The 17,398-nt window shown below is 42.9% G+C and overlaps 1 protein-coding gene across 1 annotated transcript in view; it reads left to right on the top strand.

The window, feature by feature from the left end:
- Positions 1–17,398, top strand: part of srbd1 (S1 RNA binding domain 1) — a 384,714-nt gene that overhangs the window by 150,743 nt on the left and 216,573 nt on the right. Inside the window, exon 16 of the mRNA XM_070889352.1 lies at positions 16,897–16,988. Coding sequence (XP_070745453.1) covers positions 16,897–16,988 — 92 coding nt within the window. The remainder of the gene's footprint in view (positions 1–16,896; positions 16,989–17,398) is intronic.

Raw genomic sequence — 17,398 nt, 5'->3', positions numbered from 1 at the left:
GTACAGGACTGCATTGATTTTACCCACATCGCCTTGCGAGCACCTTTGGAAGATTCCGAGATGTACAGGACCAGAAAAGGCTTCCACTTCATTCATGTACAGCTCATGTGTGACGACATGAATCACATATTATCAATCGAGGCAAGATAACTTGGGAGCACCCATGATGCATTCATCTTACGCGAGAGCGCTATATCTTCCATGTTTCGGCAGAGCTGGCTTCTGGGAGACAAAGGGTACGGCATCGCTACCTTGGCTCATGACTTTGCTACGTGTAACTCAGACAGAAGCTGACCAGGAATACAACATGCCGCACATTGTGACGCGCAGCATTTTAGAAAGGACCATTGGCATCTTGAAACAGCGTTTCCAATGCCTGGACCATTTTGGAGGCTACTTGCTATACTCCCCTGAGATTGTCAGTCAGTTCTCTGTTTTGTGCTGCATGCTGCATAACTGAGGCAGCAGCAGCTGGTAGGAGAAGACCCACGACGGCGTAGGAGGGCGGGCCATCGTGCTCCTTTAACAATTGCTTGAGCCTCGCGCCAGCAGCTCATCCGTGAATGCTTTGCTGCCTGATGGCTCAGCGACAAATATTCCACATGGACCATGTTTACTGTTTGGATCTGTTCCGTAATGTTGTCTTGTGTTAATGGAATAAATGATAGAAATGATTCTTGTTTACTTCAAAAGTTGTGTTAATGATCGAACAAATGATGGAAATGATTTAGTTTTAATGTAAAATATATTTTATTCAAAAATTTAACAAACAGTTCTTTGTACTTAACTTTAATAAAATTATTCTTGTATCAAACTTTATAAAGTTTTCAGTTACGATCACTTACTAATTTTAAACTTGTAAATTTACATAACTTACAGAAAAGTTTTAATTTGAGAACAACGATAACAACAGCAGCAGCAAAGAAAGGCTGCACCCATCTCTCCTCCACCTTATTCTAAGACCGCCCACCGCGCTTGTTTTGGTGACTCCACCACCCCTGCCCGCAGGCCGTGACGCAGTGTTTTTGGGGTTGGTACCAAGCTTATTCTTCCTAAGATCCGGGTAGTGCGCACCTGTTGAGTGGGGGGCTCGGGGGCAGGCGGCAATGTGGAGGGCCTGGCTTGGAGCTCTTCAGAGACTGGTGTGGGAATTGGAGTGGAAGTGGCAGTTGATTCTCTCAATGGATCTGGGGTCTGGGCATGTTCCCTTATTGCAGCAGCTAACTCCAACATGCCATCCCTCATGCGCCCTGACAATGTCAACAACCTGCAACATTCCCTCCCTCATGTTGAGCAAAAGTGTCTCAACTACCTGTAACGTTCCCTCCCTCATGTTCACTGATAGTGTTTGCACCATCTCTGACATTCCCTCCCTGATGTTCACTGACAGCGCATCAGCTGCTGTGACATTCTCTCCCTCATGGTCACTGACATGGTTTCAGCTGACTGAGATATTCCCTTACTCGTGGTCCCGGACATTGTTTCCTTCTCTCGTGAGATTGGTGTTACTTCTCCCGACAGTCCCACTCCCTCATCACCCACCCCACTGATGGTGTCCAGGAGTGATCGGTTAAGGTCAATGCTCTCCCGACTCATTGCCATCATCTGAAGCACATCTGTAACATCCTGTACCTCAGGAGAGCGTGGTCGAGCTCTCCTTCCCCTCCTCCCCATGGGTGTAGCTCGCACCCCACCACTGAGATCCACAGCCTTGAAAGGTGAGGCCCTGGGTGTGCCTCGCTGCACCCCACCAGTGGGACCCAAAGCCTTGGAACGGTAGGAAACCATGGAATGTCCCACCAACGCTCAAACCACTAGTTACGGTAGGGTCTGGCACCTCAATGGGTGGCACCTGCATCTCCTCCAAAGTCAGTAAAACAGTGGGGGCTTCATCCATCGCCATCCCCTCCACCCGCCCCCTCACCCCATGCTCTTGGTCTGGAAGGTGGGATTGGAAGATGTTCTCTTCAGGCTCGTACTCGTCTGAATAATCTTCTGCATTGTCAGAGTTGACCTCAAGTTCTGCAAAATATAACAGAACACAAACAAATGGATAGCAACAGAGGAGGGGGCAGGGTGGGTGGCATAAGTAGACCCACACAGCGCAGGCAGCAGGCTGATTTGAAGGACCACCATGCATCAGCCAAAGCGTAGCTGACGGAGACATCTCCAGGAAACAAACAAGAAATTAAGGATGCATGCAATAAAGGTACAGCAGTTATCATGGGCGACTTTAATCTGTATGTTGACTGGGCTAACCAAACTGGTAGCAATGCGGTGGAGGAGGATTTCCTGGAGTGTATTAGGGATGGTTTTCGAGATCAATATGTCGAGGAACCAACTAGAGGGCTGGCCATCCTAGACTGGGTGATGTGTAATGAGAAAGGACTAATTAGCAATCTTGTTGTGCGAGGTCCCTTGGGGAAGAGTGACCATAATTTGGTAGAATTCTTTATTAAGATGGAGAATGACACAATTAATTCAGAGACCAGGGTCCTGAACTTGGGGAAAGATAACTTCGATGGTATGAGACGTGAATTGGCTAGAATAGACTGGCAAGTGATACTTAAAGGGTTGACGGTGGATAGGCAAACATTTAAAGATCAACAATTGTACATCCCTGTCTGGAATAAAAATAAAATGGGGAAGGTGGCTCAACCGTGGCTAACAAGGGAAATTAAGGATAGTGTTAAATCCAAGGAAGAGGGATATAAATTGGCCAGAAAAAGCAGCAAACCTGAGGACTGGGAGAATTTTGTAATACAGCAGAGGAGGACAATGGGTTTAATTAGGAGGGGGAAAATAGAGTATGAGAGGAAGCTTGCTGGGAACATAAAAACTGACTGCAAAACTTCTATACATATGTGAAGAGAAAAAGATTAGTGAAAACAAATGTAGGTCCCTTGCAGTCAGATTCAGGTGAATTTATAATGGGGAACAAAGAAATGGTGGACCAGTTAAACAAATACTTTGGTTCTGTTTTCACAAAGGAAGACACAAACAACCTTCCGGAAATACTAGGGGACCAAGGGTCTAGTGAGAAGGAGGAACTGAAGGATATCCTTATAAAGCGGGAAATCGATGGCATTGAAGGTCGATAAATCCCTGGGGCCTGATAGTCTGCATCCTAGAATACTTAAGGAAGTGGCCCTAGAAATAGTGGATGCATTGGTGATCATTTTCCAACAGTCTATCGACTCTGGATCAATTCCTATGGACTGGAGGGTAGCTAATGTAACACCACTGTTTAAAAAAGGAGGGAGAGAGAAAACAGGTAATTATAGATCGGTTAGCCTGATATCAGTGGTGGGGAAAATGCTGGAATCAATTATTAAAGATGAAATAGCAGCACATTTGGAAAGCAGTGACAGGATCGATCCAAGTCAGCATGGATTTTTGAAAGGGAAATCATGCTGGACAAATCTTCTGGAATTTTTTGAGGATGTAACTAGTAGAGTGGACAAGGAAGAACCAGTGGATATGGTGTATTTGGACTTTCAAAAGGCTTTTGACGAGGTCCGACAGAAGAGATTGATGTGCAAAATCAAAGCACATGGTATTGGGGTAATGTACTGATGTGGATAGAGAACTGGTTGGCAGGCAGGAAGCAGAGAGTCGGGATAAACGGGTCCTTTTCAGAATGGCAGGCAGTGACTAGTGGGGTGCCGCAGGACTCAGTGCTGGGACCCCAGCTCTTTACAGTATACATTAATGATTTGGATGAAGGAATCGAGTGTAGTATTTCCAAGTTTGCAGATGACACTAAACTGGGTGGCGGTGTGAGCTGTGAGGAGGATGCTAAAAGGCTGCAGGGTGACTTGGACCAGTTAGGTGAGTGGGCAAATGCATGGCAGATGCAGTAAAATGTGGATAAATGTGAGGTTACCCACTTTCGGGACAAAAACATGAAGGCAGAATATTATCTGAATGGCGGCAGATTAGGAAAGGGGGAGGTGCAACGAGACCTGGGTGTCATGGTACATCAGTCATTGAAAGTTGGCATGCAGGTACAGCAGGCGGTGAAGAAGGCAAGTGGTATGTTGGCCTTCATAGCTAGGGGATTAGGAGCAAGGAGGTTTTACTGCAGTTGTACAGGGCCTAGGTGAGGCCTCACCTGGAATATTGTGTTCAGTTTTGGTCTCCTAATCTGAGGAAGGACGTTCTTGCTATTGAGGGAGTGCAGCGAAGGTTCAGCAGACTGATTCCCGAGATGGCGGAACTGACTTACGAGGAGAGACTGGATCAACTGGGCCTTTATAACTGGAGTTTCGAAGGGTGAGAGGGGATCACAGAGAAACTTAAAATATTCTGACGGGACTGGACAGGTTAGCTGCGGGAAGAATGTTCCTGATGATGGGGAAGTCCAGAACAGTCTAAGGATAAGGGGTAGGCCATTTAGGACTGAGATGAGGAGAAACTTCTTCACTCAGAGAGTTGTTAACCTGTGGAATTCCCTACCGCAGAGAGTTGTTGATGCCAGTTCATTGGATATATTCAAGAGGGAGTTAGATATGGCCCTTACAGCTAAGGGGATCAAGGGGTATGGAGAGAAAGCAGGAAAGGGTTACTGAGATGAATGATCAGCCATGATCTTATTGAATGGTGGTGCAGGCTCGAAGGGCTGAATGGCCAACTCCTGCACCTATTTTCTATGTTTCTATGAACCAAAGCATGGCTAGCCCATGCAGTACTTAACATTTAGCAAAGTCAGACTGTGGAATTTGCATGACATATCCTCTCCCTCGAGAGTGGGCCCAGCTTGTGCAGTGGTGGTTGCTTTTCTCCAGGATGGACCCATCAAAGCAGCGACCCTCTCTTTCAAGGGTGTCAGTGGCTGCAGATTTGTTGGGCTTCCTCCTGTTCGAGTTCTTTCCCTTTTGTTGTGTGGCACCTTCCGCTGCAAAGATGAAACTGCAACTTTTTAGAGAGGGTGTCTTTCTGCTAGGTGGGACATATGCAGCTGGTCACATTTACAATTCCATTGAATAAATGAAAATATGACTTATACTAAGTACTTGACCAAGATCCTGCCACTTTTTTTTTTGCACTGGCCTCCAGATCTCGTGGTGGTCACCATTGCGCAGTAATCTTCTGCAACTTGGTTCCAGCGTTTCTTCATTTCTTTGGGTGGAACTTTTATGTGACCTCTGCTGGTGTCCAGCTCCTGCCATCTGCCTCAGTCACAGTAACTAGTGCCTCCACTTCATCCTGCAAGAAATTCTCAGCCCTTGCACCACGTTGCATCTTCTATTGCAGCTCCGATTTTTCCAATGCTCTCACACAGCACTCAACGTTCTCACGCACACAATTGGCTCTTTAAAAATGGCCGATTGCAAACCCGGAGCTGTACTGCGCATGCAGGCCCATAGGAATGACGTAAAAAATGTTGTTTGTTTTTCTCGCACATGCGCAAAAGGTGGACCATTGTTTTTTTGGCACAGGCAGCATGCTCCACCTCTCCGAGGTGACTGGACACGCTGCGCAGCGCCAAATTTGAAAAATACATCTGGGAAACTTTGGACAAATATTTTTGGTGCATTTCTGGCGTAGAAAAACAGGCGTAACTCTGATAATATGCCAAAAAATGAGCTTGGGTAAAATTGAGCCCATGGAGTTGGGCTTCAAATCAGCCATGGATCTAAATGAACAGTGGAACTGGATCGAGTGGCTGAATGGCATACTTTTGTTCCCATGTTCCTAACTGCACCGGCTGCCAAATTGGAAGCTGGCGATTTCCCAGCATCCAAGGAGCCCACCTGACATGAGCGTTGGGTGACTTGAATATGCAATTCAACACGTGTTTTAAGACCTCAGCCCAGTCATGTGCTGCGCGTGCTCCGTTCAGATTGTTCAGGTCTACAGTGGCCCAATCAGCTGTCCTTAAAGAAGGGCTATTTATCTATTCCCTCTAAACATCAAGGGCATCCTTGGGGTCACCTGGACTTTGAAGCAGGGACTAAAAAAAGTGACACTCCTCTGAGATGCAGAACTCGGGGTAAAGATCCTTTTAACAGATTTTTGAAGCAGAGTTAGGGGTGAAGGGCACCAACTTGCTGCTATTAATTTATTTATTATGGCAGCGGGGACCTTTGGGCTCATGAGCACTCCCAAGAATTTTTTTCTGCATAGGTGACGATAAGGAGGCAAATAACTTTTTTTTAACTGAAAGAATCAAATTTAAACTGAGGAGTAGTTTTAAAAAAAAAAACTGTAATTTGGAATGGTTTGCTGGGAATGCCATGAGTTTTACAGAGCGCAGATTTGGGAATCAACCTGAGAGTTGCGAGGAATGCTGCAGTGCCACCAATGAAGAAAGTACATATTGCAGGCATCTGTTTGTGAATTACAGCTTGCATCCTCCATGAGCGTCCTCCTCCGTTTCGGATGCCCCCAAACGTTAGTCACCATCCTCCGCCTACTCCACGATGGCATGCAGGCCGTGATCCTTACCAACGGATCCATTACAGACTCAATCCACATCCGGGACCAGGGTCAAATGGGGCTGAGTCATCGCCCCAACCCTCTTCTCAGTCTTCCTCGCTGCCATGCTCCACCTCACAGTTGACAAACTCCCCGCTGGAGTGGAACTAAACTACAGAACCAGTGGGAACCTGTTCAACCTTCGCCGTCTCCAGGCCAGGTCCAGGACCACCCCAACCCCTGTCGTCGAGCTACTGTACGCGGACGACACCTGCGTCTGCGCACATACACAGGCTGAACTCGAGGACATAGTCGACGTATTTACTGAGGCGTACGAAAGCATGGGCCTTACGCTAAACATCCGTAAGACAAAGGTTCTCCACCAGCCTGTCCTTACCGCACAGCACTGTCCCCCAGTCATCAAGATCCATGGCGTGGCCCTAGACAATGTGGACCACTTCCCATATCTCGGGAGCCTCCTATCAACAAGAGCAGGCTTTGACAATGAGATCCAACACCACCTCCAGTGCAGCCTTCGGCCGCCTGAGGAAAAGAGTATTTGAAGACCAGGCCCTCAAAACTACCACCAAGCTCATGGTCTACAGGGCCGTAGTAATACCCGCCCTCCTGTATGGCTCAGAAACATGGACCATGTACAGTCGACACCTCAAGTCGCTGGAGAAATACCATCAACGATGTCTCTGCAAGGTCCTACAAATCCCCTGGGAGGATTGATGCACCAACATTAGCGTCCTCGACCAGGCCAACATCCCCAGCATCGAAGCATTGACCATGTTTGATCAGCTCCGCTGGGCAGGCCACATAGTTCGCATGCCAGACGCGAGACTCCCAAAGCAAGCGCGCTACTCTGAACTCCTTCACGGCAAACGAGCCAAGGGTGGGCAGCGGAAACGTTACAAGGACAACCCTCAAAGCCTCCCTGATAAAGTGCAACGTCCCCACTGACGCCTAGGAGACCCTGGCGAAAGACCGCCCTAAGTGGAGGGAGTGCATCCAGGAGGGCGCTGAGCACCACTAGTCTCGTCGTCGAGAGCGTGCAGAAATCAAGCGCAGGCAGCAGAAAGAGTGTGCGGCAAACCAGTCCCACCCATTCCTTCCCTCAACGACTATCTTCCCCACCTGTGACCGAGACTGTGGTTCTCGTATTGGACTGTTCAGTTAAGAGTGGAAGTATGTCTTCCTTGATTCCGAGGGACTGCCTATGATGATGATGATGATGATGCATCCTCCATCTGCCTTCCCCCGGATAACTTCATCGTACCCCAATATGGAAACCTGTACTTTAATCTGACCAGCAGATGGGAAAGTAGAAGCAATCAGTATAATTAAATTTGCAGATAAACCTTTTGATCGCCTCCTACTGTATTTGTAACATTCAAAACAACAACAACAACTTGTATTTATAACAGTGAAACGTCCCAAGGTGCATCTCAGGAGTATTATGAGACAAAAAATTTGATGTGATCCGCATAAGGAGAAATTAGGGCAGGTGACCATAAGCTTGGTCAAAGAGGTAGCGTCTTGAAGGAGGAAAGTGAGATGGAGAGGTTTGGGCAGGAAATTACAGAGCTTTAGGGCCTAGGCAACACAAGGCACGGTTGAGTGATTATAATCAGGGATGGTCAAGAGGGCAGAATTAGAGGAGCGCAGACATCTCGGTGGTGGGGGGTTGTGGGGCTGGAGGAGATTACAGAGATAGGGAGAGGCAAGGCCATGGAGGATTTGAAAATAAGGATGAGAATTTTGAAATCTTGGTGTTGCTTAACCGGGAGCCAATGTAGGTCAGCGAGCGCAGTGGTGATGGTTGAGCAGGACTTGGTGTGAGTTAGGACACGAGCAGTCTAGTTATGGATCGTCTTTTGTTTACGTAGGGTAGAATGTGGGAGGGAAGCCAGCCAGGAGTGCGTCGGAATAGTCAAGTCTACCGGTAACAAAGGCATGGATGAGGGCTTCAGCAGCAGATGAGCTGAGGCAAGGGCAGAGATGGGCAATGTTACGGAGGTGGAAATAGGCAGTCTTAGTTATGCTGTGGATATGTGGTCGAAAGCTCATTTTAGGGTCAAATTTAACACCAAGGTTGCAAACAGTCTGGTTCAGCCTCAGACAGAAGTTGGGGATGGAGTCAGTGGCTAGGGAATGGAGTTTGTGGCGGGGACCAAAAACAATGGCTTTGGTCTTCCCAATATTTAATTGGAGAAACTTTCTGCTCATCCAGAAATGGATGTCTGACAAGCAGTCTGACAATTTAGAGACCGAGGAGAGGTCGAGAAGTGTAGTGAGGTAGAGCTGGGTGTCATTAGCGTACATGTGGAAACTGATGCTATGTTTTTGGATGATGTCGCCAAGAGGCAACATGTGATGAGAAATAGGAGGGGGCTGAGGATAGATCATTGGGGGACACCAGAGGTAACGATACACGGGTGGGAAGAGAAGCCATTTCAGGTGATTCTCTGGCTATGATTAGATAATAATGGAACCAGGCGAGTGCAGTCCCATCCAGCTGGATGATGGTGGAGAGGCATTGGAGAAGGATAGAGTGGTCAATCGGGTTAAAGGCTGCAGACAAGTCAAGAAGGACGAGGAGGGATAATATGCCTTTGTCACAGTCACAAAGAGATTGGCGTGCAAAATTAAAGCACATGGCATTGGGGGTAATGTACTGACATGGATAGAGAACTGGTTGGCAGACAGGAAGCAGAGAGTCGGGATAAACGGGTCCTTTTCAGAATGGCAGGCAGTGACTAGTGGAGTGCCGCAGGGTTCAGTGCTGGGACCCCAGCTCTTTACAATATACATTAATGATTTGGATGAAGGAATTGAGTGTAATATCTCCAAGTTTGCAGATGACACTAAACTGGGTGGCGGTGTGAGCTGTGAGGAGGACACTAAAAGGCTGCAGGGTGACTTGGACAGATTAGGTGAGTGGGCAAATGCATGGCAGATGCAGTATAATGTGGATAAATGTGAGTTATCCACTTTAGGGGCAAAAACACGAAGGCAGAATATTATCTGAATGGCGACAGATAAGGAAAAGGGGAGGTGCAATGAGACCTGGGTGTCATGATACATCAGTCATTGAAAGTTGGCATGCAGGTACAGCAGACGGTGAAGAAGGCAAATGGTATGTTGGCCTTCATAACTAGGGGATTTGAGTATAGGAGCAGGGAGGTCTTACTGCAGTTGTATAGGGCCTTGGTGAGGCCTCACCTGGAATATTGTGTTCCGTTTTGGTCTTCTAATCTGAGGAAGGACGTTCTTGCTACTGAGGGAGTGCAGCGAAGGTTCACCAGACTGATTCCCGGGATGGCAGGACTGATATATATGAGGAGAGATTGGATCGACTGTGCCTGTATTCACTGGAGTTTAGAAGGATGAGAGGGGATCTCATAGAAATGTATACAATTCTGACGGGATGGGACAGGTTAGATGCAGGAAGAATGTTCCCGATGTTGGGGACGTCCAGAACCAGAGAACACAGTCTAAGGATAAGGGGTAAGCCATTTAGGACTGAGATGAGGAGAAACTTCTTCACTCAGAGAGTTGTTAACCTGTGGAATTCCCTGCCGCAGAGAGTTGTTGATGCCAGTTCATTGGATTTATTCAAGAGAGAGTTAGATATGGCCCTTATGGCTAAAGGGATCAAGGGTATGGAGAGAAAGCAGGAAAGGGGTACTGAGGTGAATGATCAACCATGATCTTATTGAATGTTGGTGCAGGTTCGAAAAGCTGAATGGCCTACTCCTGCACCTATTTTCTGTTTCTATATATAATTGAAAAAGAAAAATTTGCAGGGCTCTGAAAAAGCGGGATTAATTGGATAGATTTCAAAGCGCTGGCATAGGCACGATGGGGCAAATGGCGGCTTTCCTGTGATGTAGGATTCTATTTCTGGCCCTTGATCTCAAATATTTGTTTGGGTTTAATCAATATTTGAAAACACCATTAATGTTTTGTTTTTACTGTATTCATTTTTGATATTTCACTTTTTTTTTCCTCAACAGAGACAAATAATGCTGCTTAAGTTGTGAAAATCTTGAGCTGGTAGCTGTATTTGTCACTTGGTGCCTTGGACCAGTAAATCTAGTTTTGTTAATTGTATAGAATTTTGGCGTTGGAGAAAGGGAGGATTCTGTCGATTCCATTTAGATAGATATCGATGAGTGAATTGTGTGGAATATATAGTACATTGTTCATGAAGTTCTGTTGTCTCTGCTTATCATCTGTCTAATTTGAAATTACCAATATGGCTATTTGTGTTAGATTTAAAGGAATGGGCTTTAAAAAAACATTTGGAATAAAATGTGCTGTAACTTTATTTGAAGGTATTTGAGTCAGCTACTGCTACAGTGTGTTATAATTTCTAGAAATATTGTGACATTGAAATCTAGTGATGAGGACGATCTTGAATCTGGTCTGTGCTGAATTAACGTATGAGGGCTGAGTAGAAAAGGATGCGCAATTGGCTTTGGGTCCTTGTGCTAGGGTAGGGAAAGGATAGAATATTACTCTTCAGTAGGTCCAGTAGGAGAAGACGAGCAAGAATGGAATTGGTCTTAAGTGTGATATCACCCATACTTAAATAGTCTGCTGAGGCATTCTGTCCGTGCTTGCCTGTGAAAGACTGCCACTGGAGCAAAGTGCTGAAAGGCCTCTGACACCTTTCCAAGAAAGGAATAAATGGGGGAAAAATATTTTGGAACTACTCCCACTGGATTACATGAGTCTGACACACAATGTTGCCGTCCAAATTTTAGATTTCTGGGTTGGAAAACACACTAAAAACCGTACTATTGGTTAGTGATCTTCGAGTTGCAGGAATTGCTTTTAGTTTGCAGCTGAATGTATGAGCCATGCACATGGAGAGCCCGGCAACACAAGCATGAGTCTTGGGCAGTATAAAGTATACAGAATTAAAGCCATTGATCACTCCAGCAATCTGATTAACAACACTTAATAAGAAAAGCAAAAAACCTTTTGAAGCCTTGAGATTTTAAAACTCCTAAAGGTCCTTAACTGAATTCCTAGATTGAAATATTCCACAACAAAAAATGTTTTTTTGCTTCATAAAAACCGACGGCTAGAACAAATAGATTCAAATATGACATATATTCTAAAGTGATTTGCTTTGTAACCAGTACAACTTGATGCTGAAACATTTGTGTGGGCTTTAACACTAAGAATTGCAATTACATTTATAATGGATGATTTCCTTCAGTAGTTTTTCAGAAACTATTAATTGAATTATCAGATGATGTGATGTCAATTAAGGAATTTGACTTCATAATTTTTGCGAATCAAAACTCTAAGCTCAGAAGTTAACGGTATTCCAATATTATGCATCTTAATTTTATTCACTATATCCTTTTGCAAATTCAAGTTTTAGTACTGTCTCTGTTCTATTCATTCTTCCAAGTGTCAGCTAGGCTCAGTGGTAGAACTCTCGCCTCTGTGTCAGAAGGTTGTGTTCAAACCGCACTCCAGGACTTCAGCATGTAATCTAAGCAGACACTTCAGTGCAGTTCTCAGATGAGATGTTAAACCAAGGTCCCATCTGCCTATTCAGGTGAATGTCAGAAGAAGTGCAGGGAGTTCTTTCGATGTTCTGACCAACATGTATTCCTCAACAAACACTGCCAAAGCAGAATTGACTACATTTCAAATCAAATGTAATCTATTGGTTGCAGAGCACTTTCGGATGCTATATAAATGCAAGTCCTTTCTTTCTTTTTCTCCAACAACAAAATTGTTTGCAGTAATCATTTGTTTTTAGAATATAATATGTTCAATTTAGATCAGAGAGAAATGGCTATGCATTTAGAAACTTTAAATTAGCAAGCAGTATAACTGTTTCAGCTAAAAATATTGCATCTGAGTAAATTTGGGAAAAATATTTTCTCTGTTTGCTATTTGTTGTGTAATTGTAAATGCAAGTATAAAGAATGCATTTATGATTTTGCAACATAACCAACAGAAGAACTCTTCCCTGATGTTTCTCTATGTATATTTTGGGTGATATATTCTGGAAGTTGTAGTCTGTATGTAATGTGATTTTGAACTGACATTATCCCAGGTAGAAAATGTAGAAAACTTAATGAGCAGACTTACTCGTTAAGTGACAAAATAAGTCAAATTCTATTTTTACTGTGAGGACCGTTTCACATTTAAAAAAAAATCAAAGTAAGAAATCATTACTCACTCTAGAACATTGTTTAATTATAGCACAGATGTACACCAAATAACTTTTGCAGGTGTCAAACAGTCAAGCAGTTTAAATGTTGAATGAATTGATCCTTAAATAGTTAAACAAGTCAGAGAAAAATAAGAGAATAGAGAAAAATAAGTTAAAAGAAAGAGTAAAAATTTGCTGCCTTATGTTTTATTAAATATCTATCTAATTTTTGAGTGGTGGATTATGTAACTTGTGTGGCGTGAAAATTGCTACTTTTGGATATTTCATTTTAATCAAGGATTTCATTTAATTAAACCTCATTTTAATAAAACCACACAGTTCTAAGTTACCCACACTTATCCCAGTACAAGGTAATCACTCTTGAATACATAATTTAAAATATATACATTTGGGTCTGTATTCCCCTTTCTGCTTCCCTACCCCCTTCCACTATATTCAAAGAACTTAAAATGTAACCAGAAATTATATTACTGGTTAAAAATTGTATGATTTTCATATTTCCACATTGGATTTGATAATATAAGGCAAACAGAGGCAGGCGATATTCTGCAGTTCATGTTTGTGTATCCATCTATTCACTGCAATACAAACACAGAGTCTGCTTCGCTAAAAGGAATTATTTGAAAAGGGGAATCGAGAAAGATTGGGTTAAATTTCATTAATTATAAAGTATTACATTTTCAGTAAAAAGACCTTTGGAAGTTAACTTTCTCTGTATCTAGCAATTCACTGCTGGGAGTTTTCACTTTAATTCTATTTGGAGTGAGAAATAAAAAGGAATAATGTCCTACAAAAACAAATTGAAAGTGGGTACAAGTCAAAGTTTAACCATCCGAATACTAAAAAGCTTGTAAAGTTAACACAACACATATATTTTGTCATTCAATAAGTGTAACTTAACTTTTGTATGTTTTATGCAGAAAATTGTAAAGCAAAATGTGAATAATTTGAGTAACCTTTTATAAACAACAACAACTTGTATTTATATAGCGCCTTTAACGTAGTGAAATGTTCCAAGGTGCCTCACAGGAGTATTATGCAATAGAAATTTGACACCGAGCCGCATAAGTAGATATTGGAGCAGGTGACCAAAAGATTGGTCAAAGAGGTAGGTTTTAAGGAGTATCTTGAAGGAGGATAGAGAGGCAGAGAGATTTAGGCAGGGAATTCCAGAGATTGGGACCTAGGCAACAAAAGGCACGGCCACCAATTGTTCAGCGATTACAATCCGGGATACTCAGGAGGGCAGAATTAAAGGAGCGCAGACATCTCACGGAGGATTGGGGGGTGGAGGGAAGGATTGTGGGGCTGGAGGAGATTACAGAGATTGAGAGGGGTGAGGCCGTGGAGGGATTTGAAAATAAGGATGAGAATCAAGGCGTTGCTTAACCGGAAGCCAGTGTAGGTCAGCAAGCACGGAGGTTGGGTGAGTGGGACTTGGTGCAAGTTAGGACACGGGCAGCCAAATTTGGGATCTTGCCCTATGTTTCCTTGTTCCTGTATTGTAATTTTAAGTATTTTTAATAAATTCAAAAATTACCTAATCTTAAAACGTTATAAATGATTAAATATGTAAAGGTGTGCTGTGCTGTGTGACACAATAATAACCTGTTTGGTATTTCCTGGAAGTGAGTGTTTGAAAATAGTGATCATTACTTCATTCAACTTGAACTGTGTGGTGTTTGTGTTGGGGAAAGCTGTTCCCATAGGGGGTTTCAGCTTGGTCTCGGGTGTGACTAGATTTGGCATCGGAATTGAGAAGTAACTGTTACATGATTAAGAGCAAGTGTATTGTGTCAGTGGAGTTCTGTCATCACCTGTATGTCCTTAATCAGGAAACATCTGTTTTCCATTGTAATTTGCCAAAAGATTTTTCTCTAACTGCATTTTCATATGCAGGCATCAGAAGATTTTTTCCAGCAAACTGTACTTGCAGATTACTTTCCAGATGACTTTTATGTGCTGACCGCAAAGGCTATGGGCAGGTGGTTGCTGAGGCCAGATTGCCAGTCTTGTTAGCAAAAGCCCTGTTAATAGTAAAAGCTTCTTCATGGATGCAATGCCAGAGTGAAATTTATAATATGAACAACACACTGCATTCCTACAGGGTCAGAAACTCACCTTTCCCACTATAGGCTTCAGCCTGATATGACTTAAGTACATGAGTTCAGTGGGATCCCTGTTGCCCACTGTTACAAATTCAGGCTTGCCATAGATACCCGCTTGGTTGCTTCCATAAGTAGACTGAATGTCTGTCTTTTATGGGAGTTTGCTCTCAATGCTGGGAATTTACTGTGCAGTTGTGGAATCCAGGGATGTAACAGTAGCATTCTCTTGTGATCTAGACTGGGTATTCGTGTTTTTCACTATATACTTCGACAATCTTGTCGAAGACGGACTGAGTTATCACTTGGTGAAGTAGGGCTTGATGAGAATTGTTAAGCTGCATTATTTCACAGTGAGTGTACATGTAGAGCAACAGTTGTGTTAGGATTCACTTGGCTCAATTGGTATAATTTATCTTCATGTAAAGGTACAAAATGGATGTGACGTATTTTTCGATTACCTAGACAAGCTAACAAATTGCTTATTGTTTGGCTAACACATAGCATATTAACCACCTTTCATCCAGGTGCTTGTGTTTTTTTAAACTGGTTTGCTTAAAAGTAACTAATTTGCATATCTTTTATTTGCCCTGATTGTCGACAGGCAACTGGGCATCGGAGTGGTAAATTGAGATTAATATGCTGGTGCCTCATTCTGTCCTCCTGGATTCTGCTGTCCACGGTGTGATATAAATCTGAATTTAGCAATACCCTGGTATAAGATCCGCTAGAATCACTGACAAATATTAAAAGCATAGTGGGCAGGAACATTGGGGAATCTGCTCCAATAAAATACACTGTTGATTGGAATTAAGCCTATGAACTTCTTATTTATTGAAAGTATTGTTCATGAAATACATTTCTTTAGATTAATCTGAAAGCCATCAAAATTAATGTTGCTGTATTGCAACTTAGTTTTTAAAATATTTAAAGCAGCCTTTACTTCAGTTATTGTAATATTTTCCACCAACAATATTTCATTTTTAATCAGTCCTCACAATAGACAGTTTAAAAAATGCAGTAACTGTTAAAAACAAATCAGTTGTTAAAATTGGATAGAAGTGGACGACTCAAGTTAGGATTTATTGATATCGGTGTGATCAAATCAGCTACTTCAGCAACACCAAGACAGATTGGGACACAAATGACCTCTAGGTGGCGACAGTGTTAAAGGAATAAAACACTGCCTTTTCATTAAATAATTCTTCAGCTCTTTAAACTTGTTACTTTATCCTATATCTTTTCAAGTCATATGATAGTCAATGGGAGATGTAACAAAGATATTGCTCTCTCTCTCTGGTACTATTTCCTTTTAATTTACCCAAAGGGCCCAGCAGAGTGGTGAAATACTTAAGGTGGTTACTATTGGAACTAGATGAATGATCTGAAGATGGATAGCTTTAAAACTTGATCTTTTTCATCTTTTGTTTCTTTAAAAAGAGCATAATACGATTTAAATCTTACATTTGTGGTGAAATAAATTAATAAAGCTTTTCTTAAGTTTTTTCTTTTGATCTTTTGTGTTATGTCTTACGCTGTTTGCCAGTGTACCGTGAGATTTGTTTCAAAATATTGGTTTGATCTATTCATTGGAACACAAAGATAGGCAGTGATTTATTGTAGTAACTCCAGGAGACAGGTCAGGCAAGATGTTTCCCTCCAATTTACCTTGTCTCTTTCCTGAAGTTGCTAATTCATGCTTGGGCCTTCGTGGATGCCCACTGCCCTATGGCCAAGTGGTGTGCATGTAGACAATGCTGGGACCTTCCTGACCCATATGGCTCACTATCTGACTACATGGTGCATTTATTCACTGAGCCATCAGTGCCTCCATTAATGGTATATCTGGAGAAAATGCTTAAATTGGCTGCCAGCAGACCCTTGAGAGTGGCACACAGGCAATTCTTCACTAGTCGTGGACAGGGAAAGTGGGTACCTCCAATTATTCAGAACTGAGGGAAAGTTTGAGTAACGCCATCACATTTGATATGGGGCTGACACAGTACTCCCAGGATAGTCACGTAAATGATACTACCACTGCCCGAGTTGTTAAGAGAGAATAATGTTATTAACTTGCATTCCTAGTTCAAAATCGTTTGGTAGCTTCAAACATTGCATCTTGCTGTTTATTTTTTTAAATAATTTTTTTAACTTTTACAGCATTACCAGTGAAGCTGGAGCATCCATATATAGTGTCAGCCCAGAAGCTGCTAAAGAGATGCCAGATCTGGATCCTAATATCAGAAGTGCAGGTAAGCTAAATTCCAATTCACTTTTTCTATTATATGAATGAAAGCGTACATTTAGATAATTCAACGTTTATATTGCTGGCTGTTATGTTTTAAGTTTATTCATGTACTGTTGCTGAAGCACAGTAATCAAGGAGTGAAATTCTTCTTTCAGCAAAGCAAGGAGTGAGCCCTTGTTTTTCTCCATTCACAATTTGCTAGTAAAATTACATTTCCAGAAATTGGACATATATTCAAAGTCCTGTGAGCAGGCATCACATTAGAGTCCTTTCCTACGTTGATGTTCACTTTCAACAGGAGTTACTGCATAGTAATCAAGAACAGGAAACCATGCCCTTTTTTTTTACTCCTTCCTAATTCAGGACTGATCCTCCAGGGCTTTTCTAGTCTCTGTCTCAACCACTCACTGCATA

The sequence above is a fragment of the Pristiophorus japonicus genome, chromosome 9, assembly GCF_044704955.1.
Source record: "Pristiophorus japonicus isolate sPriJap1 chromosome 9, sPriJap1.hap1, whole genome shotgun sequence".
Classification (NCBI taxonomy): Eukaryota; Metazoa; Chordata; class Chondrichthyes; family Pristiophoridae; genus Pristiophorus; species Pristiophorus japonicus.
Note: the sequence above shows the minus strand (reverse complement) of the source record. Positions and strands in the feature narration are given on the sequence as shown.